Here is a 25028-nt window from a genome sequence, read left to right on the forward strand (position 1 = left end):
TGTACGTCCATACAGTGTAGATTTTGTTGATAGTTTTTTTTACAAAGATTGGTTGTTAGCCATTAGTCCAACCCATCGGGTCCTTGCACTCGATCAAATACATATTAAAAACAACAACATCCATTTATTGCCAGTCCTAGAGCTTCAGAGACGAGCGCTTAGATAGCAAAAAAAAAATCGATGGGCTACTATTTTGCTGCGGGCCCAAGTTTAATGGACCTCCTTTCTTGCTCGCTAAATACGCATCACTCCTATCACGAGCTCCCCCTTCCCGCTCCTTCTCCCTGCACAGGTGTGTTTGTTTCGAACAAAGTGTTGCCAACCGTTCTATAATTATAGTATGTGTACTATAAATTTTGGTCCGCGTACTATGTACGATATTAAAAAGGTACAGTATGCCCAAAATACTATAATTTTGAATTTCGAAAAAAACGGTAAGTATTTTTATTTTAAAGATTTAATTTTGAAATCAAAAGATTCGTCGAAAATAATAAAATTTCGATATTTCCGTAGGTACTCAAAATTGTTGCAAACCACTCAGCGCTCGAAATGGAAAAGTTTACGAACCGGAGCGCTCGGCAGTTTTCTACATCAATAGATAGTTAGCATAGTTAGCATAGTTAGAAGACATAGTTATCAAAATGTACCTATGTGTATTTCATAAAAATAAGTGTGTTCGATTTTCTATTGTATGTCATATCTAGGCTCAGGCGGTTAAACTATTTTTTCCGCGAGACGGAGCGATAATTTTACCGATTTTACGAACAGGAACGGCGCTCCGGTGCGCTCCAGTCCATTTCGAGCCCTGAAACCACTATAATTTTGTAATAGAAAAAAAGAGTTCTTTGAAACAACCTAGGTAAGTAATTTATTATTTATTGTTTGTATAGATAGATGAATACATCATATTTTAGTAGGACTATTGATGAAAAAAATTATGTATAATTGTGTTTATATAAATAATAAGTAACTGTAAGATCTTTCAACATTTATGTCAAATATTTCAAATGTGAGTTAGAATAGTTCTCCATTCAGCTGACGATTTGACGAGCTGAGAAAACAGATGTTTGAAAGGGGTAAAAAATGCACGCGCGTTAGAAGTTATACTTCTTTGGCGTAACAAAATAAAAAAATACCAACTCAACATTCACAAAATGTTTTTATTTATTGATATATAAATTTACTCATAAGTAATACTTACGTAAATATAGCCTCAAATCTTGATACACAATCTTTACAATGAAAAATAAATATACACTCCAATATAAATAAAGTTTTATGAATATAAATTAACAGTGTAAAATGTTAGTCTCTAGAAATTTGTGTATAAACATATATATAAATATATTATGACACAATATTGGTTATGTTTACAACACGTGCTCTCTACTTGGTTGTATTGAACGACTAACTAAATGACACTATGCGCATGCACATGTACCCTTGAGACCGATATATCGAACCGAAATATCGATATACCGAAAATATAATCTAATAATAAATTATGTGCTACATCGTCGCGCGCAACTTCGTCAGACGCTAAAAATACACTCTGATCTGTTTTCCCAAAAGGCACCAAAAGAAGTATAACTTCAAAAAAACTCTCAACTTCGATTTAAAATGGAATTTCTTGAATTCGGTATTTTTGGTCGAGAGGTACTTACATACCTACTTATTTAAAAAAAAAAGACCTCGATCTTTCTCAAATTATTTTTTTTGTGAGAAACAAAAAACCTATACATTTTCAACAGTACTATAATTTTTGCCGAAATGCTATAATTTATTGCACCGCGTACTATAATTCGGTGACAAAAAGATAGCAACACCGGTTCGTTGGTTGTATTTGTATTATAATATTCACTCAACGCGCGAGTGCAGACGACCGCGAACGCTCGCTCCGGTTGGCCATGTCGTGTCGTGTGGCGCCGCCCGCGGAAAAACGAACCGTTTCCTTCACTTTTGCGCGTGTTCCATTTTTGAAAAGTGACGTTTGTGATGTAAAATAAAACTTTTTTTATTCAGTGCAGTTTTCATAATACTGTGGTGGGTGTTGTGTCAAATTTATATTTGGTTAGTAGGAATGCCTGTTTTTTTCCTCAATACCAATATTGTAAGAGAACCTAGGTATATCTTTAGTTATAAAAGTATCTAAGTATATAAATCATCAATAATGTCAAGACTTTTAATGCAATAAGGCGTTTTATTTTTATAATAGTATCTTGACATTATAAATATTGTTTTTTTTATTGTAATTCCACGTACTTCATAATATTGTAACTAAATTGTACAAATAATATTAATTTTATTTTGTTTTTCAAAATATTGAATATCCACTAACTTATGTGAAATACAAACTTGTATTTTCACCATCTTTATATTATAAAGTGTATATGTACGTTCAGAAAACCGATATTTAGGGAAATTTTACTACATAATATTATGATGTACCTACCTACTTATTGTGCCTTACTTTCTTTTATTTTTTTCAAGCCCTATTTAAAAAAATCTTATTGATACGAAACATATTTTAATACTATAGTTTTTGGGTTTAAATCAAGATACCTAACAACATTCAAGTATTTGTTAACTAAGTTAGCATTTACTTGGGTGACTTTAAAGACATTACCTCTTTGGGTGATTTTCATTTCACAATAATTGTATTACTAATCGAATTAAATTTAAAAATTACAAAATAATTATTTATTCTTGACAATAGTTTACACTTAGCTACTATTTCAAACATATTTACGCATTGAGTTGAGTATTATGATTTATCCCTGCTCATAATTCAAAGAAAGGTAGAGGGTATCAAAGGGGTAAGTATTATAAGATTCTCTTATTTGGGTACCTCCTAATTACTTCAATGACCAAGTCGTCGGTGATCTGATACGACTGGCCCAAGATAGGGAGATGTATTCCAATTTGATCGCCGAATTTCATCAGGATACTACACCAAAATAAGACGATTGGTGTAAAAAGTGAAATAGCTATTGATTTGACATGAAATAATTACAACATAAAAAGAACTTTTTATAAAAGTACAACGTTTTTAAATTTTCTGTTGAATCATATAAACTTGACTTGACTAGCTTGAACGATCAAAAAATTTGTACTTGATAGAAATACTGAATAAATATAGAATACTGAAATGTCATTTTGACATTTCATATTGATTTCCATAGTAACGCACGTATATATTAATAATTTAGTTGCTAGGACCCCAGACCGCTAGCAACCAATAATGGTGTCGAAATAACTTTTCATACAAAACAGAATTAACTGAAAATGAATTCAATTATACTTAAAGACGGCTAAAAGTATTTAAAAAATGCATTGGCATCGTGTTCTGATATATTCTAAAAGTTTCAAATGTCTAGCTAGTCGGGAAGTTAGTTAAAAATCGATTGCAAGATTTGTACTGGATAAACAACCAACGGACAAATAAGAATACGACATAATAAAAACGTTCTAAAATGGAACTTAGTTCATTGTTATTTTAAATTGCCTAGGTGTTATGAATAATATTTAACCGATTTAATTTCCACTAATATATCGAAAATTTTATATTTTTGTTCAATTTTACGAACATGCAAGTTCGTAGAAAGTAATTCATGATTCACATACTTGGGTACCTATTTTGTAGTATAGAATATTTAAATGAAGGTCGAATACGTTATTGGTAATACCGTAAGATCGATGATAGCAACACAGAAAATTTCAACACCGCGAAAATTCCATATTCAAAATTTGGGAATTCGTCAAAAATATTATTATAGTTTCCTAATTTTATAGCTTGTCTATTGTAGACATTATGACCACAGGGTATTGTTACTGGCTAATGCGCTTAACGATACGATTGGGTTAGACGTTATTACATTCAATGAAAATAGATTTATCTACACTCTACAGCTTTGATTGATTAATGATTATGCATATGAGAAACGGTGGATTTTTTATGCCCTGGCAATAAATCATCCATTTGATATAGGAAGATATGCCGACCGGTAAACATACTTTTTTCGTTCAACTAGAAGTGCGGTATGAATGGAATTTTATCCTCTGACCGGCATTCCTCTCTCGCCTTCGCCTATTCGCGCGTGTTCTGTTTTTGAAAAGTGACGCTTGTTAACTTTTACCAATCATTTTATGGCTGCAAGATATATTTTTTACGCCAATTACTGGTCTGTGGCTCTGATTGTGCTATTTAAAAAATAAAATTAAACAATATACATTGCCATTGATTAATTAATCACTTCACTGCGAGACGTAATTCATCTGTCGACCGACTGCAGTGGCGCACCCAGGGGGTGGGCCAGGGGGCCCTGGCACCCCCCAAAAATGAAAATTATCATAATGATTTTAAACAATGGAATTGAAAGCCAATAAACTATAACCTTTGGGCTTAGAAAAATAAAAACACGGCATAAAAAATGATTTGTAATAATTCTCCAGCACCGTTTTTAGAAAGATTTCTTAGATTTTAATTTCTAACACAAAAATTTCGAAACATTAATGTCAGGTCTTTTTAGAAACCCAATCCCTAATGGAACTGTCAAAAAATTCTCGGTGTCCACCCGAATTCCGGAGTGGTGTAGGTCATGGCTGGGGAGGGCTGACAGGGCTCTAGTCTTGGGGGCCCGGGATGTGGGGGGCCCTGCGTGTTGGGTTGACCAGATAAGTGAGATAACCATACATCATAAATTAGCTTTAATAGTAAAAAAAAGTCGCCTGTGGCGCTATCATACTTCATGACCATGAATATTTTCAATTACTCATATAATTGTGCAATATTTTTTTAATTTATCATGTGTTGATAGCTCCATTATTAAAGTAGATGTATTAAAAATCGCCAATAATTCACTGTAGAAGTACCCTTAATTTGAACTAAAACACAATTTGAAAAACGTTAATGTAGTGTTTCACACTGCCTTTAATCTTAGCGGTAGGTAAGGGGCCTAACTTGCCTGAGAGCCCGTTTCAGGATGTGGGGACCATGGTATAGGTACACCGAGTGCAATAGACAAAAGACCGATAAACGAGAAATTAGGCTGTGAAGAAGAAAAAGAGCCTATGGGAATAATTTACATTCTCCTCCTTGGCCCCCCCCAATATTAAGCCCTGGGTGCGCCACTGACCGACTGTGATAATGATTTCCACATTTTGCTTTGAAATATGAATTCAATCCATTGTACATCTGTGACTGAATAAGAAAATAAACGTTGTCTTTATATATATTAATCGGTGTCGAAGGGTGGAGATAGACTGTTAAGATCCGACATAAATAGTGCACATTAAACATTGTCAGTCGTACGTAAGTATTTGTTTTCACTGAACTAAGAGCGGAATGCAGAACATTTGTCATAACTAAAATTTCCTTAGCAGAAAACACTATGCAGAAACATTGTCCTTAGTTAAGATCATTTCTATTGAAAATAATACCATATTTAAAAATTCTCTTTCCTATAGTTTAGGTAAATTATTTTATAATTGTTAAACGATGACAAAAATATGACAACTGCATTTTATAAATGCAATAACTATAAATACATATTAATATTTAATTATAATACTCTTATGTTTCCGTTATAAGTCATTATACGTGATTCCACAGGCACCGCAAGATATTTTTTTAACATGGTAACACTAGCGTCAAGTGTCATTATATCATCTGGCATCTTGTATTTCTGCGAGCTGGCGTATAAAAGTAAAATAATATTCTGCAAGTACATGCCAAACGAATTAACAATATCAATATCCATATTGAGATACATTGTTGAATGAATTTGAGTGTATGGACTGTTTTATAGACATGCGAATTTATTTTGACAGCAGCTGTCAGTGTTAAATGGTAATACAGAAGGGGCCGTGTTCATAACAAAAGTAGTATATGGTTAAGGATTCCTTAACTCTATACTCAGGATTGTCTATAGTTAAGTCATCCTTTTCGGCGACTTATCCTTAGGAACGAAATCTTAGATTGTGCATGCTGCTCTAAGACTACAAAATATTGAAAATAGTGCTGGTTAGTTTTTAAAATTCAATTAAACCCTGCGTAACCAAGCCGTAATATAGGAATATAAGAATATTTGTTTTATCTACAATGGTTTGGTTAGGCAGGGCTTCGTGAATTTAAAAAACCTAAGCATAACTATCTGCAGTAGGTATCTATTCTTAATTCAACGAAAACAAATAAGTGTGACTGAAAAAGTGGGCACATTTGTGTCGGGTCGCCCAAAGCATATATACACTATTATGGTTTGGTTTAGGCAGGGATTCATTGATTTTTAAAAACTAACCAAAACCATCTGCAATTTGTATACTTAGTTCAGTGAAAACAAATAAGTATGACTAACAAAGTTTAGTGTACACTATTTATGTCGAATCTTGTCGAACAGCCTACCTCCACACCTCGCTTCTGCTATCTAAGATATTGATCTTATTTTGAAAAGGTGGAAAAAATATGCAAATGAAATATTCACATACATATTATGTTTTTTTTATCAATTCTCGGAAGTAGGTACCTATCTACCTACTTCAGTTTCACTAACCTAAATGATTTTGATCTGGCACAATATAATTTTAACATCAATGAATTCCTCGTATTATTTTATGGCCATGCATAAAATCAATTATTACATTCTCGATTATTACGAATTTGACTTTGTAATCGATTGTGCCTGCAAAATTATCTTCTACGTTCTAATACCGCAATCGTCTTAAACTATTTTAATTTACCTTGGACTTTAATCAATACTAATATTATATTATGTACCTGACAGTGGCGAAGGGTGGAGGTAGGCTGTTAAGATTCGACGTAAATAATGGACACTAAACTTTGTCAGTTTAACTTGTTTATTTCCACTGATAGTTTTTTTTTTAATTAAATGAAGCCATGTCTAACCCAAGGCATAGTAGATAATAGTCATAAAATATTCATTTATCTATAAAATATCTAAAATTATGCCTTTAAACAATACATAGTTTTAGATATTTTATAGATAGATGTTCGCAGCCATGATTTATTCTGGATCGGAACCGTTTTCTCGTGTCAAAGCTATCAGGCACCATTAGCGAAGGGTGCAAGATTAGTAAATGCGCTCCCTAAAGACATAGACATTTTCAATGATCTAGGTACTTTGCATTTTGTTTTTGAAACTTTATTTTTCTGTATAAAATTGTAGGTTTTTTGTTTTCAAAATTTTATTTTTCTGTATTAAATTGTACCTAAGTATGTTTTGATTTAATTTTTTTCCGTTATTATTATTATTATTTTCTATATTCTCTTCTTCTCTCTTGTGAGGGTAATATTTGTTATAATGTAAATCTTACGTTGTGTACGTCTTGAATTTAGATTTTTATGTCCACAATGTTTTGTATTCTTAAATAAATAAATAAATATTTTTTCTCAATTATGGTTTAGCGTGGTAGAGTTTAACGAATTTAAAAAAAACTAATCAACGCCACCTGTAATGTATTATATATTCTTAATTTAACGGAAACAAATAAGTATGATTGAAAAGGTGTGCACTATTTTTGTCGGATCACCCATAGCATACCTAAACTATTATGGTTTTGTTTAGGCAGGGTTTAATTGATTTTTAAAAACTAACCAGCACGATCTGTAAATTGTGTTCTCAGTTGAATGAATACAAATAAATATGACTGACAAAGTTTAGCATGCACTATTTATGTCGAATCTTAACAGCCTACCTCCAACCTTCGCCACTGGTAGAGGTGAATTTAATATTTAAGACGGTCAATAACATCAACATAATATTTGTTATCCGATAGAATTTGCTTTATATGGCTACCCATTGGCCGATATAAATAGTCAGTATTATCAGTTATTTTAATTAAATTTTATTGTATATAATCTTTTAGTTTAAACTATTACTTTTGAGCACAAAAAGCTACACAAAACCGTCTTATATATATCTACCTGATAATATGGACTTGCATTGTTTTGAAATTAATGACGATATACTAGAATTACAGATTAATTTCACAGTTTTGTTTATTTATTTGTATATTATATCCGTTTAAGCCTTTAATCGTCAGAATTCAGCACTCGAAACGGAACGGAACCGGCTCATTAATTTTCTGAAAATAGTAACATAGTTATATAATTTTATGTGTGTTTAATAAAAATAAGTGTATTCGATTTTTTGTTATACGGCCATTTTAGGCTTAAGCGGTAAAATTATTTTTTCCATGAGACGGAACGACAATGTTGCCAATTTTACGACCCGAAACGGCGCTCCGGTGCGCTCCTGTCCATTTCGAGCCCTGTCTTAGTCTTAGTCCCCGTATAATTATTGCTATATATGTGAGTGTTAATGTTCCTTTTGTGCTAGATAACGATAAATAAATATGTGTATTATTTACGTGTGCATCATTTATTGCAGACTGCAAATCCTTCTTTGTCTTAATAACTCTTCGAATAATTTTCCTTAACTAATATCATTATTCATTACACTTTACAATCACTGGTCTGTGTGAAATTAAAAAAAACTCTTTTTTATTGTTTAGCCTTGATTAACCTGGCAAGTATAATATTATTATCATTGTTTTCCCATTTAATGTTTGTATACATTATAGTATTTCCATGTTTCTAACTCGGCCATAGTACTTAATTCTATTTTTGAAAAAATACGTGTAGCAAAATGTTATAATGTAAATTCGAAAAGTAAACAGTCATCCATTTCGTATAAACACATTCTGAAGTAAAAACTACACACATTTTTGTTAGACATACCGCAAATTCGAATTTAATTATGTAAACTTTCGTTTTCTTTTGAGAAATTACTGTCCGCCGGAAAAACTTCATAAACCGATGATTACATCAAAAACTACAGTGCTATAAAGATAGGTACATAATACGAAAATAATTTTAGATTGTATATATACCTACCAAGTATTTTTTTATTAAGTAAGTACTTTATTGAGGTGATTTCGTCATTTTCAGTTTTAAGACGGCGCGTGCAGGGTTACAAAGAAGCAAAGAACGGAGTTTGATCGTTTCAACAAAATATTACATAAAGCTAAAATCTCACCTGCACTTCAATAACATCTATTGTTGCAGGTTCTGTGTAGTGCAGGATCCCATAGACTTGTCGTATACATAATATCGCATTCTGACAATTGGAATAGGTTTTAGGGGTCACCAAGATATATAATGTCGATGTTGCCAGGCGATATTAGTGGTCAATTTTTTTTTATTGAGGTTTTATTTTTTTTTCTTATAACCCACCAAAAATTGTTCTGAGTTCTTCAATAAAACCAATACGGGATCAGGGATTGATTGAAAATGCAATAATTGTACCATGCCATCGGCATGGTCGTAGAACGGTCCGTCCCGTTTGAAAAAATAAAAATAGCGGGTAGTGAAATGTGTTCAAAATTATCGATTCTTAGGACCCTTCTTGGCTTAAATTATTTTATTTAGTAGCATTCTTGTATATAATCACCTAAATTGGTTTCTTTACTATATCTATGCATATGACATTCGTTTTAGTATTATGGTTAATCCAGAAACAGTGTAGGTTGCATATATAGGTAGGTGAATAAATGAAATAACGATAACCACTAACCACACTAAGTACCTACACATTTATTAAAAAAAAAGAAACAACAAGTCAAGTGTTCAAACTCCTTTAAGTATCATGATCACAGTTTTTACAAACACTACTTACACATTTGCACAATGATATACATGTCAAAGCCGATTTCTTATAACTACGTGATAATGTACGGCAGTTAGAATTACATTTGCATGGTTTAATTAAATAATTTGGTAGAGGTTCATTCGTCATTTGTCTTGGATACGAATTATTTTCTCGTAACTCATAGTCAAGTTGTAGGACATCAAGAGGCTCAAATAGTGGAACATATGAGCTTTCCCGTAAATAAACTTATGCTGAAGGCTTTAAACAGTGTAAATACAATGAATCATATGTGCATATCACTCTTGACAAATTTAAACTAAATTCAATATTTTGGGAAATAAATTTATGCCGAAGCTCATTCGCTATTGGTTTTTGTTTATATAATAAGTAAGTGCAAACTTTTTTCAGGTCTTGAAACTGCTGTGGTCTCCAATAAACCATTTCCTAAAGCTGAAAGTGCATCCTGAACAAAACTCGTTGACGAGATGGTTAAAGCTTGTTTCTTTGTACATATGCAGTCACTAGTGGTGTCGCAGCCGGTTAAACAATGTAATGCTGGTATAATATTACAAATATTTTCGCCAAGAGATTCAGCTGCCAAATGGCATTCTAAAACATGGAATTTCTTCTGAGATCCCTCAAACCATAATCCATGGCAACCAATCGTTGCAAGTTTATTCCAGAAATGAATGCCTAAAATTAAAACATCTGTATCGGGACTGTGATAATCTCCAAATTTTGCATTTTTATAGCATGAAATATATGACAGAACATTCTAGACTCCAGAGTCTGCTTCTAAATGATTTTGATTTTAAATCAATGGCGTCAGTGAAAATTGATCCCTACAAATGACGAATGAACCTCTGCCAAATTATTTGGTTAAACCATGCAAATGTAATTCTGACTGCCGTACATTATCACGTAGTTATAAGAAATCGGCTTTGCAACGAATATCATTGTGCAAATGTGTAAGTATTGTTTGTAAAAACTGTGATCATGATACCTAAAGCAGTTTGAACACTTGACTTCTTGTTTCTTTTTTTAATAAATGTGTAGGTACTTAGTGTGGTTAGTGGTTATCGTTATTTCATTTATTCACCTACCTATATATGCAACCTACACTGTTTCTGGATTAACCATAATACTAAAACGAATGTCATATGCATAGATATAGTAAAGAAACCAATTTAGGTGATTATATACAAAAATGCTACTAAATAAAATAATTTAAGCCAAGAAGGGTCCTAAGAATCGATAATTTTGAACACATTTATTTCACTACCCGCTATTTTTATTTTTTCAAACGGGACGGACCGTTCTACGACCATGCCGATGGCATGGTACAATTATTGCATTTTCAATCAATCCCTGATCCCGTCTTGGTTTTATTGAAGAACTCAGAACAATTTTTGGTGGATTATAAGAAAAAAAATTAAAACCTCAATAAAAAAAAAATGACCACTAATATCGCCTGGCAACATCGACATTATATATCTTGGTGACCCCTAAAACCTATTCCAATTGTCAGAATGCGTTCCGCATATTATGTATACGAAAAGTCTATGGGATCCTGCACTAGTGAGGCAGGCAGTGCTACAACTCAACAACATGCCGATATAGTAGTTAAATGTTATAATTCATCAAATATTATTGTATCAAGCAGTTTCAATTTTGAAAATTGATCTACCTACATGTACAATTTTACAACTGTGCTATATTTAAGTTTTTTTGGTTTGTGAGAATTTCATTTATGTTGGGCCTCTAAAGATGGCAGTCTCATTCTTCTTCTTCTGTCGTGCCGTGCTAGAGATGCGCCTAGATTCATCCTAACATCGTCTTAGTCACCGCATAACCGCGTCATTGGCTTTAAACATAGGTTCCTCGGCGCCTCATTTAAAGGGTCGTCAAAGTATCATCACTTCTTCATTTTAGTCCTAGTTACTCCAGTTCATATCCGATGTATCGCCATCTAAACTGCGAAGTACTCTGTTCCCCATGTGGTTAATAAAAATGTTTTTTTTACGAACATTTAGAAACTTAAAAATATTGTGATATAAATATTTTTTTGTTTTCCGCCGCGGATGAAAAACATTGTAGGTACATCACGTACGTATAGATATTCTCGGTTTATACTATGCAATATGTGGATCAGTGACCCTCCCGTAAGGGAAATTACAACATTAGTGTGATTTAACTAGATTAATTATTTTATTATGTGTAACCGAGTTTACATTCGGTAAGAACAATAAGCATTGTCTGGCCACTCTAACGAAACAATTAAAATTTCCGCCACAGGGGTTTTCTTTTTTATTAACATGGCAATACTACTCCGAACTAACGGAAGCAAACATAATTTGAATCGAACAGTCAACACCGTAAAATAGTGGTTCTAAAACTGTGCCGATAACGAAGAGCACCGCAAGTGAAACAAATATATAATTCCAGATAATCTCAATACAACGCTCCGATGCACGATCATACGATAGATCCTATTGTTGCACCATTTTTTTTTTTACTACCAATGCTTCTTACGATATGAAATTGTTTTTGAACAACACACATCTGTTTGATCAGCTTTGAAAAACACTTTTGAAAAAGTAATATGGAGGAGTCTACGAGTAGCTTAGTATCAAAGTGAGACAAACGCCACCTCCCACTAAATTCATGTCTTAATTGATTATGGTAATGCAAGTGATGCTCTTTTCAAAAAAACCACCAAAGTATCAAAAACGGTAGTTTTCATAGAGATTTTTGAGTTTAAAATAGGTATGTTATATAAAAAGCGGACACTTTTCACACATATGTTTGTGAGTCTCCTGTAAAATTTTGTAAATGGCTTGCCTATGTCCCACTTTGATACTAAGCTACTCGACATAGATTGAAGATCTGAGAGAAATGAAAGGGCTAGGGCCGCAGCCCACGGCGATGGGTGGTCTCAGCGACGCGATAGGTCATAGACGGCCTCTCGGTGGGGCTCACTGTGCCTCGTAATGTCTGTAGTTGGTCTTTATCCACCGACCGGCCGTTTAAGCCGCGTTGACACGGTCCAAGTACGATCCAAGTAGACTTGGATAGGAATAATTAGTATGAAGATGTCTCATCCAAGTGACAGCTTCATACTATTTATTCCTATCCAAGTAAACTTGGATGGCACTCGTATGTGACATCTTCATACTAATTATTCCTATACAAGCTACTTGGACCGCGTCCTACTCATCCAAGTTAACTTGGATAGGAATAAATAGTATGGAGCTGTCACTTGGATGAGACATCTTCATACTTATTATTCCTATCCAAGTCTACTTGGATCGTACTTGGACCGTGTGAACGCGGTTTTATGGCCTATTTCGTAGCGTCCCTGCGGCCAGGTTAGCCCCTAACGTCCCATGTCGCTGTGAGGTCATGCGTTGAATGGGGGCGGCAAACTAAGAAAGAAATTCTAATGCAAATAATACAACTTTTGAGAGTAGATTTTGTGTAATTTTCGCTTCTAAGGTCTCGGATATTGCGTGGGGAATAGCGGGTTCACTCATCCAACTAATGGTATTTTAGGGCCCCGTGAGACGAAATAGTTTGAAAACCACTCCCGTGGAATCTTATCATCATTATATTATATTCATCAATCTAGGAAACATTTTTTAATCGGAGGAATCATACTTATTAGCAGAGGCGCGTTTCTTCACCATATACCTTCATTATTGTAAGTTTTACACTTCTGTTCTATTCGCTTGTAAATATAAATTCATGAAAACGATTTCCCAAATACTAAATTGGTAGGTATCATGTTGTCTGTAAGTATGTACTTATGCATCATGATTTGTCAGAAAGGAAACAGTTTCAATTAAACCATGTTCGTATAATTTATACAAAACAAAAATTGGTTGAACGCATGGATTTATTTGAAAAATTAAAATGAGATTATTCATTTTTTATCGTAGGGGCCACAAAATCACTCAGTGCGTCGACCCTCTATGTCACTACAAGGTAGTTAGTAGGTACATACACATAATTATAATTATGTAAAAACAGAAAAAAGTAAACTAGTATACAAAATATATAAATAATAACAAATTAGATTTTAATTTAAAGCTAATCAGTGAAATATGTACCGATTGGATCAAGGCACGGGCAGCTCTACCCGATCGTTCAATTTCTATGATTATTCAGTCAATGTCTTTAGACACGTATGCCAGTATCACACACGACTGAGAGTTTGAGTGAGTCCGCGCTACGACAACGGTTGAATGTAGGCGCGCGCCCATCTAATCATACCTTACCTCAGCACCCTTGCTATCTGACTACCTTACGTAGTCGTGATGAATCGATGCAAGTGCGTTTTTTACAATAAATTTTATCTTGTAACTTTTGAATCCGAATTACCAGTACTGTAGGCAACAAGTTTCATCAATGTTGGTCATGTAGTTTTCAAATTATAATATAAGACAATATATTGGTGCATACTTACAAAAATAATAACAATACAACACACTTACACACTTATTGTATTCTAAGTTATTAATACACATATAGTCCTATAGCACATATATATGTTCTATGCTCTTTTATCCGAATAAAGCTACATAAAAATAATTACAAGATAAAAAGAACTTTTTATATACAAAGTTTTTAAATTTTCTGTTGAATTATTATGCTCAATATGCTCAAACTTGTACTTGATATGAAGTAAATAAAAAACAAACAAATATAGAAATACTGAATACTGAAATGTCATTGTGATTTCCATAGTAACGCACGTACCTATATATTAATAATTTAGTTGCTAGGACCACCCACTTAGCAACCAATAATAGTGGATTGGATTACGGTTTTCTTCCGAAATAACTTTTCATACAAAACAGAATTAACTGAAAATGCATTCAATTCTACTTAAAGATGGCTAAAAGTATTTAAAAAATGCATTGGCATCGTGTTCTGATATATTCTAAAAGTTTCAAATGTCTAGCTAGTCGGGAAGTTAGTTAAAAATCGATTGCAAGATTTGTACCGGATAAACAACCACCGGACAAATAATAATACGAGCTAATAAAAACGTTGTAAAAATAGGTGTGATTTTGTGTCTATAGGGGCACCTATATTTTTTTTCGTGTTAATGGAAGTTAGGCCGACGTCCAGGTTTCCTGATCCTTATTATAATAGTTGTTAATATTTTGACTATAATGCCAACATTTCAATTCAATTATAATTATGTATAGGTACCTATGTATATCGTGACGTGAGGTAAATAAATATAGTCATCAACATTGAACACCATAAGCACCAACCTATTTGCAATACCAATCACGTTCTCAGTAATGAATTATTATTTGTTTGTATTATTAGTTATTACTAAAATACCACTTTTTTGTCTATGCTGTATTTATAATTCATTTAATTCAACGGTACGATTTATTATATCTAACGCCAACGTATGTTTTCACTTACGTTTTTTCATTTAAGTATCTAACCAACAGAATGAATATAAAAGGTTATAATTGACCGAAAACGTGATTGTGCGGCTTAGAAGTTTAGCCATTCAAAACTCCGCATAAGCCTTTTTTCTCTTAGCAATGATTACTTTACTTAAATGATCTTTATTCACAAAAAAAGTCTGACGTCATGTAATTACAGTTTATTGTGCCCACTTACAGCCATAAAGTATAATAAAAAATAAATCTCACGTTCTATTTTCGAATCTCTCTCTCTCTCTCTCGTTACGGTGGTTCGTTCTTATTACTTTTGTCCATCTGTCGGAATAAAAAAATATATGTAAAGATTGTTATCTTTCACGGTTACCTTTCTCCGTTTTATTCCGGGAATTTCGCTGTAAAATTTATGTCAATATTGTACCGACTTCTCCATAATTTTTAAAAATCTAAAATTGAGATAATACAGTACCAATGACATTTCATTCACGTCATTGTACAGTACCTATTTGTTATCATTATTGTTATCGTTTCGGCTGGACAAAATATCATAATTTTTTTCGAAGTGTCGAGTACCCATGTAGTTCGATTATAATTTTAATAAGTACGTAGCTTAGATAAAATTTAATAATGGTTACGAAATGATCAATGTTTTTTAACTCCTGTACTTCGATATATAAATAATGTTTTATAAACGTGTATTTATAGTCAAGTAACTTTAATACATTGTGTTTATGTTGCTGCTAATATTATTCTAAATCAGAAAAAAACTGGTTTGCTTACTGAGCACTAGTTAGCCTAATTCGCTGTAACGAGTTTTTTTTTAAAATCATTGTCAATAGTTGAACTAGACATTTTGTGATAGGTGATCGAGGGTATGAATATCAAACAATCAAACATACATATTTACTATGTTCACTCCAAATCCGAGCATATTAGCCCTCCAGAGTAAAGGATTATATTTATAGACTTTTTCCAATACATTGGGTGCTTGTTCTGGATCACATTCTTCGTCTCCACAGGTCGCGTCCGATCTTGGCAGTCTCAAGCAGTTTTCTCGATTCTGTTCGCTAAATTCAACTAAACGTGAAGAATTGCATCGATCCTTGATCGTATTAACAATACGTAACCAAGTTCATTGCAGGCGTTGTGTTTTGATAACTTTGACGAAGACATTATTATGTGGGAATTTAACCCGCACCCACGGTTTTAGAGACAAGCACCTTAGCACTACTCGATATGGGTATCCGGTATACGATCAACCAATTGTTTACAAAAACGTGCTATTTTGCGGTTCTGTCACAATGACCCGAGCCAAATTCCACCGCAGGAGATCGGAAGTTATCGTAGGTTCCCGCCTGCTGCGGCAGGATACCGCGCGTCTGTGGCATCTCGTAATACTTGTGGGCTGACATATTATAAGTAGTTGTTTTTTTTAGTTATGGGTAATTGCAGCGCTCGAAATGGACCGGAGCGCACATAACATAAAAGCGAACATACCATTTCGTGAAATCTCCAAGAGTATCGCTCCGTCTCGCAGAAAAAAATAAATACTGCGTTCCGATTCATGAATTATTTTTAAGTACCTATTTACATTCACTTATTTTATATATTCTACAGTTTACTATTATGGAACTTATTGGACAAAAAAAAACTTTTCGTAAACTGACATCGCCTACGGCCTACGGCCTAATCCCCTAATCTTGCATGTCACAAGTTTAAAAACTGTTATTTTTTTGTAATATAGAAAAAGCGTTAAAATGTTAATATTTTCGGAAAATTATGGAGCGCTACGGTTCGTAAAATTTTCCACTTCGAGCACCGTAGTCTAAATATAACTACCTACCTACTGATACAATTAATTATCACTCAAGTGGGTATACTACATTACAACAAAATTTAAAGGGTAAACGTTATGTAGATAGAGGACTGTGTAGGTATACAACAGGTGAACTAATTGAATTCTCTTTTTGTTGCAGGTGCACACTGGGCTGATCGAAAAGATGAACGAAAGCGAAACTGGAAAATCGACTACAGCGCTCGACTTCAACACTTGAATATTACAAAACTGGCTTTAAGAATAAACCCTGACATTTATAAACCGGAGAAGAGACATTGTTCACATTCCAAAAGAAGAAAACAATAAATGATATGACTATAAGTGAGTTCGGAGATTTGCCATAGGATCGTTTGATAAATTCTGTGCATTGAGGCCAGACTCTTTGGGCTGGTGGGATGCGGTTGTGATGTGTCCAGGGGTCTTGGCGTTCAGAAATCTGCGCCCCAGAGGAAGGAGACGGTCCCGCGCCGACCTCGCACCATTCACGATACATTCTCCATGGTGTAACAATAATATTTAGCAGTGGATTTTCTGCGAGTATTTATTATAATTAGCCTACTTCTAGGGTTTTATCTTATCTGCGAAGACGGCACAAAAGCTAATCCCTCTTGCGATAGTCGAGATCAGTGTAATTGCGGCCGGCAGACAATACGTTGGTAGTGCATGTAATACGATCGCACTCGCGGTTCTCCTGAATATAATAATAAATTAATATATTTTTATTAAATTCAGTGACGTACCTGCTGTCAAACGAGCTGACTTTATACTTTTGTTGAGATTTCAATTTTTAACGCGTTCGTCTGTGTCCGTTCTACCTGTTATTAAAATATTAAAATACAATAATAATATTATTATATTAGTGTTATTTTTTGTTGTTATATGGAAGTATGATACAATTGCCTTATATATTTTTAAATTATTATAAAATATACAGTGTTAGGTAAAAAAAATATTCTGCCGGTCGGTTGAATTTCGTAAACTGCTTTGAATGTTGTATTTGATGCATTCAAAGTATACCATTAATATTAAGTGTTGTGAAAACATGAAAAAACGTGCTGTGTAATGTACTAGCTAAATTCACAATAAAAATACTTGTATATTTTAATATACAAATTAACTCACAAAAAATATTTGTGTTAGGTAGTGTTTAAAAAATATATAAAATGACGATGTTCACGCGTAGAAATTGGGTGCTGCGATGTAGCATAATAATCAATCTCGCCGTTCTGGTGTACATAGGCACCAACATAATGGTGAAAAGTGGTCCTGGTGATTTCGGTTTTGAAACTGCGGGTGGTGGAGGTCGAAGTCTTTCCTCAGATGCGTTGTCTGGCTCTTTAGATGCCCAACCAACATCTACGGGACACGGGGAAAAACCTCCATCGGTCAGAACCCCAGTGGCGGAAGCGTTAAATCGAGCAGATGAAATGCGGACGTTCGTACTCGAAAAGACCAAAGAAGCGTACCAATTACCAAAAGACAAAAATTATTCCGATCTAGTTAAAGTTTCGTCAACGGACGACTCCAAAGTCATTATGACTCAGATCGGAGTCGCCATCGACAAAGTGGACTCTAATTTAATAGTGCAGAATTCTGGGTACAGCAATACTAGTTTCGGTGACGTTTCTTTCGTGACTGAAGGCGATCTTATTGGGCCTACGGAAGCTAAGCCCACCGACGAGACCGTCCTTGAGGTTGCTACTCTTGACAAGCTGCGCGATCTGATGAAGTGTCACGACAAGGCTTTTGAGCCTTTGACGAGACAGCGCGGGGAGTTCTGGGTGCTGTTCAACTACGTGCGGGCCGACCATGGTCCGATAGCGTGTCACGAGAGCATCACATACACGACGCACGGTGACTTCACATTTATGGACAACCTGGTGCCGCTCCTGGAGAGGTCAGTGTTTTAAGCATTCTGCATAAACAGATTATTATCTTGGCCCCCGAATGATTCTTTATTGTTTAACTCCCACTTAATAATAATCTCTACTTGCGAGTGGGATGAAACATAATGTCATGATTTATTAAAAAAAAAAAAACAAACATTATTTTTTTCCTGAGTCATTAATGTTATTATTGTTTGTCGAAAAACTTAAATTTTATATTCACTTTAGGCGCGCGCACACACGTAGGGGGAGGGTTTCGGGTTTTTACCTACTTCATTGTATTAATTTATAATAAGTAAGTATTCGTTGTCAGTGTGTATTTACCATTGGTGAGTGTGTATACTCCCTGAAGATGCCGAAGGGCGAAACCCGGGTCGCAAAAGACAACTCAAATGGAATAGTACAAAACTTAAATCCATTAGAATTGAACATAACACAAATTATTATCATAATATTCATTTTAAAAGATCCTACAAACTCTACAGATTGATCAGGTTTATCAGTTCAGATACCACAAAATATTATTTTTCGACTGTTATACGGCACCTGAGCCCTCAATGTGCCGTGTAAAAAGTAGTAGAAACGTGATAACAGAATTACTAGGCATGCAATTAAATATTGTTTACTAAAAACTTACTTTTGACACAACATATCTAAATTAAATAATACCTATAAATTGCTTATTATTGCTATTAATTGTGGTGCTGAGGAATACAAATGCACCTTTGACCGACTTGAGTAAAAAGTTAAATGGGTAGGTATGTGATTGGTTCTGTTAACTGTTTTCAACATTCTGTAAAATGTTATTTTACGTTATTCTCAAAAGATCCGTTATTACCTACTTACTATTCTAGGACAATATTACGTTTAGTAATGTTTTTACTGATTGAAGGAGACAATTTAACGGCCCACATGCTCAGCGTACGTCAAAATGGAGATTTTATGCTATTTTCAAAGCATGATCCTGGACATTCCTTAAACGTTGTAGATAATCTATTTACATAATTTTGAAGCCTTATTATCCTTTATATTTATTTTAAACATTTGATGACTGCATAAAGTATTTTTATTACATAAAACTTTCTTTTATACCTCTCGCTCTAATGTTTTAGAATATAGTCATATTTCAGTACGTCCATGTGAAGTGGTGATAAGATTTTTTATATGCATTTATAAAACCATTAGTAAAATTTATGTCGACATTATTGTAGTGAAATAGGTATTCACAATAAAAAATTATATTGATAATCTCTGTGATCCCAAATTTGACAAGAATTAGGCATTTTATTATTAAAAAAATGGGCAAGATTTACACATTTAAAGAAAATTTTAAAGATACTGATTATAAGCTATGTCTTTGACCATTCAAATGTGATAAACATTCTACGAATAATGTTTGCTTTATAATAATTATTGACCTAAGAATAAGGTAGTATTTTTTTGAAATACGCCATTTCTATTGGCATTTCCCAGAGGCTAAGCTACAACATACGCCCGTAGCCATAAATTGACAAACGATTAAATGAAGTAGGGAGTAAGATCATGCTAACGCGAGTGTTTGATCATGTACCGTTTAAAAAAAAAATCGGTTAGGTAGGTAATAAGTTCCGTTGCCTAGGCAGCGAATTTATTATTGTTACAAACTATTAAACGTCTTAGTGGCAGTTGTTACTTTAAAAATAAAAACAACGATAAATAATTATGTAATTTAGTAATATGAGTTAAAGTGTATATAAATAAACCAACGGCGTTCCAATAAGCGGTCCTTTTTCTTGAGTGTGTAATTTAACAAGATAATTAAGAGCTAGTCGAATAATCTAGTTTATCACAAGTTTTGTTACGCCAAAGAAGTATAACTTCTAACGCGCGGACATAAGTACACACACCGATTTTTTTTTAATTGTATGTCAAATGTAGTTCTGTAATCCACGGCTCCCCAATTAATATAAATTTCTTAATGAAACAAACATGATAACCAGTGTTGCCAACTCTCGCCGACGAATATAATCCATACAGGGTAAGAAAAGAAGCTATTTTGGCAGGAAAACGCTAGATTTTCTGATAATGTAATGGTTATTTCTTTAGTTCGTCTATTGAAAAATCTTCGGTCAAATCTAATTTTTCTCTCGGTAACAAGCATTTTTTTTAAATATCAATAAAAACCTACATCTCAAATTTATTTCAAATCACAGACTTGGTAAATCCATTTATCAACAAAATCTTGCATTTTTATGAAAATTTTAAAGCTATACAAAAAATACATACTTAATAGATAGGTATACTTATTATGCAAGCTAGACGAATACTCAATAATGCTAAGTTGGCAACGCTGATAATAATCGCCATCTTGACATAATAGTATTATCGTCATCATATTAATTATTCTAAACATTTTGAATCGCTATATAAAGAAGAAACTCAAATACTTTTATCTATCAATAATCACGTAAAAACCATTGCCATAATAGATTAACTTGATTAGATATAAATCAAAAATGATTGTATGTTAACAGTCATTTTTTTGTAGAAAAATCGATGTTTTTAGATACAATGACAAATACATTAATGCTGTCAATATTTTTTTAAGTACCTACTACCCATGGCAGAGACAACTTATTATATTGCATAATTAACTATTTCTTTTATTCAACGAATAATTCACAAGATTTAAGAATATATCATTCTGATTATTGAACATATATAATTTAGAAAAACACTTTCTGAGAGAATATATTATAACCAATAGAAAAAATCTTTTTTGAAAAAAAGTAAGCCAACCCGACGGGGAATCGAACTCCGTATCTCCCAGGTTTACGCCCTGATCCGTGCATTACCACTATGCTACGAGGTGACATAATATGGTGATTTTATATATATATATATATGTTTATTATATTGCATTTAATTGATGAAGAATAATCGTAAAATAGAGAATATGTAGTCACGGCATTCATCAAACTCATTTTACAAACGCTTTCAGAAGTTATCTCTGAATTTTATTACTTTTAGTACTTTCTACACATTATAGATTAGGTACACATTTAAATATGTCTATTATTTTGCTGGTTAATTGTATTTAATTGCATGTCTCGCAATTCCAACACCAAATGGACATAGATTAAAATCCAGTACGAAAATTTGAACATTTTGACACTTTTGTCGGCCAATAGGATCAGCGTTGCCAACTTAGCAGATCCTAGCATTTTTAAATAATATGCATCTAACTTGGAAAATTTGCATCTGGCGTATGGCCTTTAATTTATCGTTTTTAGACATCGCAAACAACTTAAAACTTTTCATAAAAAAAGTTAAAATAATATATCAGATTTTCTTAAAAATCAACAATCATCATGTCGATCCTTTATACCTTATATCTTATAAATTAAATAAATTGTTACATACAAAATGATGACTAAATTTATTACCTGAAATCATTTTTAATTTTATGAATTATTTTATTAGTTGTAAATTACGAAATTCTTCTTTAATCTTTGTTCTTCTGAAAACAAATAAATCTAGCATTTTAATCTTACCATAATATCTGGTATATTTTTGTGAATGACAGTAAAGTTATCAATACTATACACGTACAGGATATGTTTCCCGCCAAGAAGGGTCAAATTTGAAAGTTGATTAAAACTGATATTGATGAAACGGATGAAATAATGATTGCTGAATATAAAATGTAGAAAAAGTACAAATATCATTTAGTAATCGCGTTCTTCTTTATTTAACTAAAATTTAAATTTTTATTTTCATTAAATATTTAATTTATGTCAAAATATAAAATAATGAACTATAAAAATATTTACAATACATGCTATGTATTACATATAGGAAATGGTTGATTATATTACTTAATAATTTTTGTATATTTCTTGGTAGGTAACAACAAATTTAATGCGGCTTTCTAAAAATGTACCTACTAGATTTTTAAGAAAATCGTCCTCTACAGATTTGCTTTGCTGGTAAAAATACGACAATTCATATTTTTTCTATTGGTTATGTTTCTGAGAATTTTTAAAATTATGCACGTTCAACAAAGAATAATATTACACTCTTGTGTTTTGAATCTTCTGAATTATTCTTTGAATAAAATAAATAGTTTATCATAAAAAATAAGCTGAACAAAGTAATTTTCCTTTTTTTGGAAATAGTAGCGCGTCACTATGTGGCCAGTGGCTTACTGATAAATGTGTATCATTACTCTTTGTTTTGATAGCCTCATAGTTTACCTCGGTCCAACAGGCAGTCTTTGCCACTGTGCGTTACGTTAACATGTCGCAATCATTCCAGATTTAAATATTTTATTGGTTGGTGATTAGACCGAATCAGTAGGTAGTTTTACTTATTTTTATCAAACAATTGAAACATTACGGAAAATACAGTTTTACCGAATTTTCTTAAGATGAAGCCTTTACTCAGCCTTTCTACAAAAGGCACCTAGCGGAAAAATACGAAGCTTGCAATTTGAGACATTTTTTTGATAATTTACAATTTAAACTGTAGGTACTAATTAATAAATATGTATCTGAAAACATTAAAAAGAAAAATATTTTAAGTCATAGATAAACCTACAATTTAAGAAAAATGTTATAAAATGTGAATTTGCTGCAGGGTCCCACGTTATTATTACATAGTATTGTATAGTCATATTTATTATTAAATTTACTTTATTAAGTTGTCTATTTTTTGTGATAGAGCTATTTTTGACTAATTCATAGTTTTTTATATTCATTTTAAAAAACATAAATTTTTATAAAAATATAAATGTGTATAACTTGAAATCACTTTTATTTATATCCCAACCCTTTTGGCCACGGCACACTAAATAAGTTTTATCGCCTTTTCTCTTAAACTAATAATGGTAACCGGAAAAACAGAACGTGAAAAAACAGAACAGAACATCCCGGGGAAAAATAAAACATTAATTTTTGCTGTATTATGTAATAATTAAATTCTTATAAACCTTACTTATGAATATTTAATATTATACATCACTACATGTTGGCCATTCGACGTAAAAACCTCAATTTATCAGCTTGATTTTGATAATCACGCACAACTATTACCACTCGATTACTAATGGTCTCATACATTTTTTATAACTTCAATATGACCTGTATAATCGCTGGTAAGCTACCTATATCTCGCCTTAATTCATCTAATTCATAGGTTCCAAAAGCTTGGGAGACTACAATGCAACAATGCGTTAGGCGTTGTGAAAACCTTAACAACAATTTGTAGTCTTATGACATCTTTCAGCAGCAGCCTCAAAATGATTCCATGTTCTAATAGGAAAGAGAGGTGATCTTCCTTTTTTATCTCTACAGAATTATTAAACTCATTATTTCGTTGTATCTAGTCACCCAAGCATTCTGAACATATTAGATTGATTAAGACGAGATCTACTTAGCTTGCCGCGAGTTAAGTCCGATTTAATTGAGACTTTCCAGCGATTAGGAATGCAGAAATTATATAATTAGATTTTTTCGGCGTATTGAAGACCTGTGTTATTAAAACTGTATACAACATAGAGAGATACGACAATTTCAATATTAAATGTTATATTTTTCCTGCAAGGTCAGTTCTATATGCTCTGTTTTTTCATGCTCTGTTTTCTCACCATTCTGTTTATTCATGGAACCGCTATTAATATATTTTGCGCATTTCAATTGAAAACCAATCAAACAAAAGAGTGTCATAAGATTTTCTTTACCTTTACCCTTTTTACAACGTTTTTCTTAGGTCGTATTCTTATTTGTCCGGTGGTTGTTTGTCCGGTACAAATCTTGCAATCGCTTTTTAACTAACCTTCCCGACTAGCTAGACATTTGAAACTTTTAGAATATATCAGAACACGATGCCAGTGCATTTTTTAAAAATACTTTTAGCCATCTTGAAGTAGAATTGAATTCATTTTTAGTTAATTCTGTTTTGTATGAAAAGTTATTTCGATACCATTATTGGTTGCTAGGGGCTCCTAGCAACTAAATTATTAAATAATATATACGTGCGTTACTATGGAAATCAATATGATATTTCATTATGCAGTATTTCTATCAAGTACAAATTTTTTTGGTCGTTTAAGCCAGTCAAGTCATATGTCAAGTTTATATGATTCAACAGAAAATTTAAAAACGTTGTATATAAAAAGTTCGTTTTGTCTTGTAATTATTGTCTGTATAATTGATTTGTAAAATAAATACCGTTC

At 32.8% G+C, this 25028-nt stretch overlaps 1 protein-coding gene across 4 annotated transcripts in view; it reads left to right on the forward strand.

Moving 5' to 3' along the window:
• LOC147071672 (beta-1,4-glucuronyltransferase 1) overlaps positions 1–25028 on the forward strand; it is a 228342-nt gene that overhangs the window by 181327 nt on the left and 21987 nt on the right. For 2 of the 4 annotated variants that reach the window (XM_085946490.1, XM_085946489.1), the window contains one exon: positions 17068–18825. In XM_085946490.1, the coding sequence (XP_085802616.1) occupies positions 18092–18825 (734 nt within the window). In that variant the 5' untranslated portion in view covers positions 17068–18091. Of the gene's footprint in view, positions 1–1878; positions 2071–17067; positions 18826–25028 lie in introns of those variants that run through there. The other 2 variants (XM_085946488.1, XM_085946491.1) reach the window with 2 other exon arrangements.

Source organism: Rhyacophila brunnea, unplaced genomic scaffold (assembly GCF_057557595.1).
Source record: "Rhyacophila brunnea isolate RB1 unplaced genomic scaffold, BYU_Rbru_1.0 scaffold_2, whole genome shotgun sequence".
Classification (NCBI taxonomy): Eukaryota; Metazoa; Arthropoda; class Insecta; order Trichoptera; family Rhyacophilidae; genus Rhyacophila; species Rhyacophila brunnea.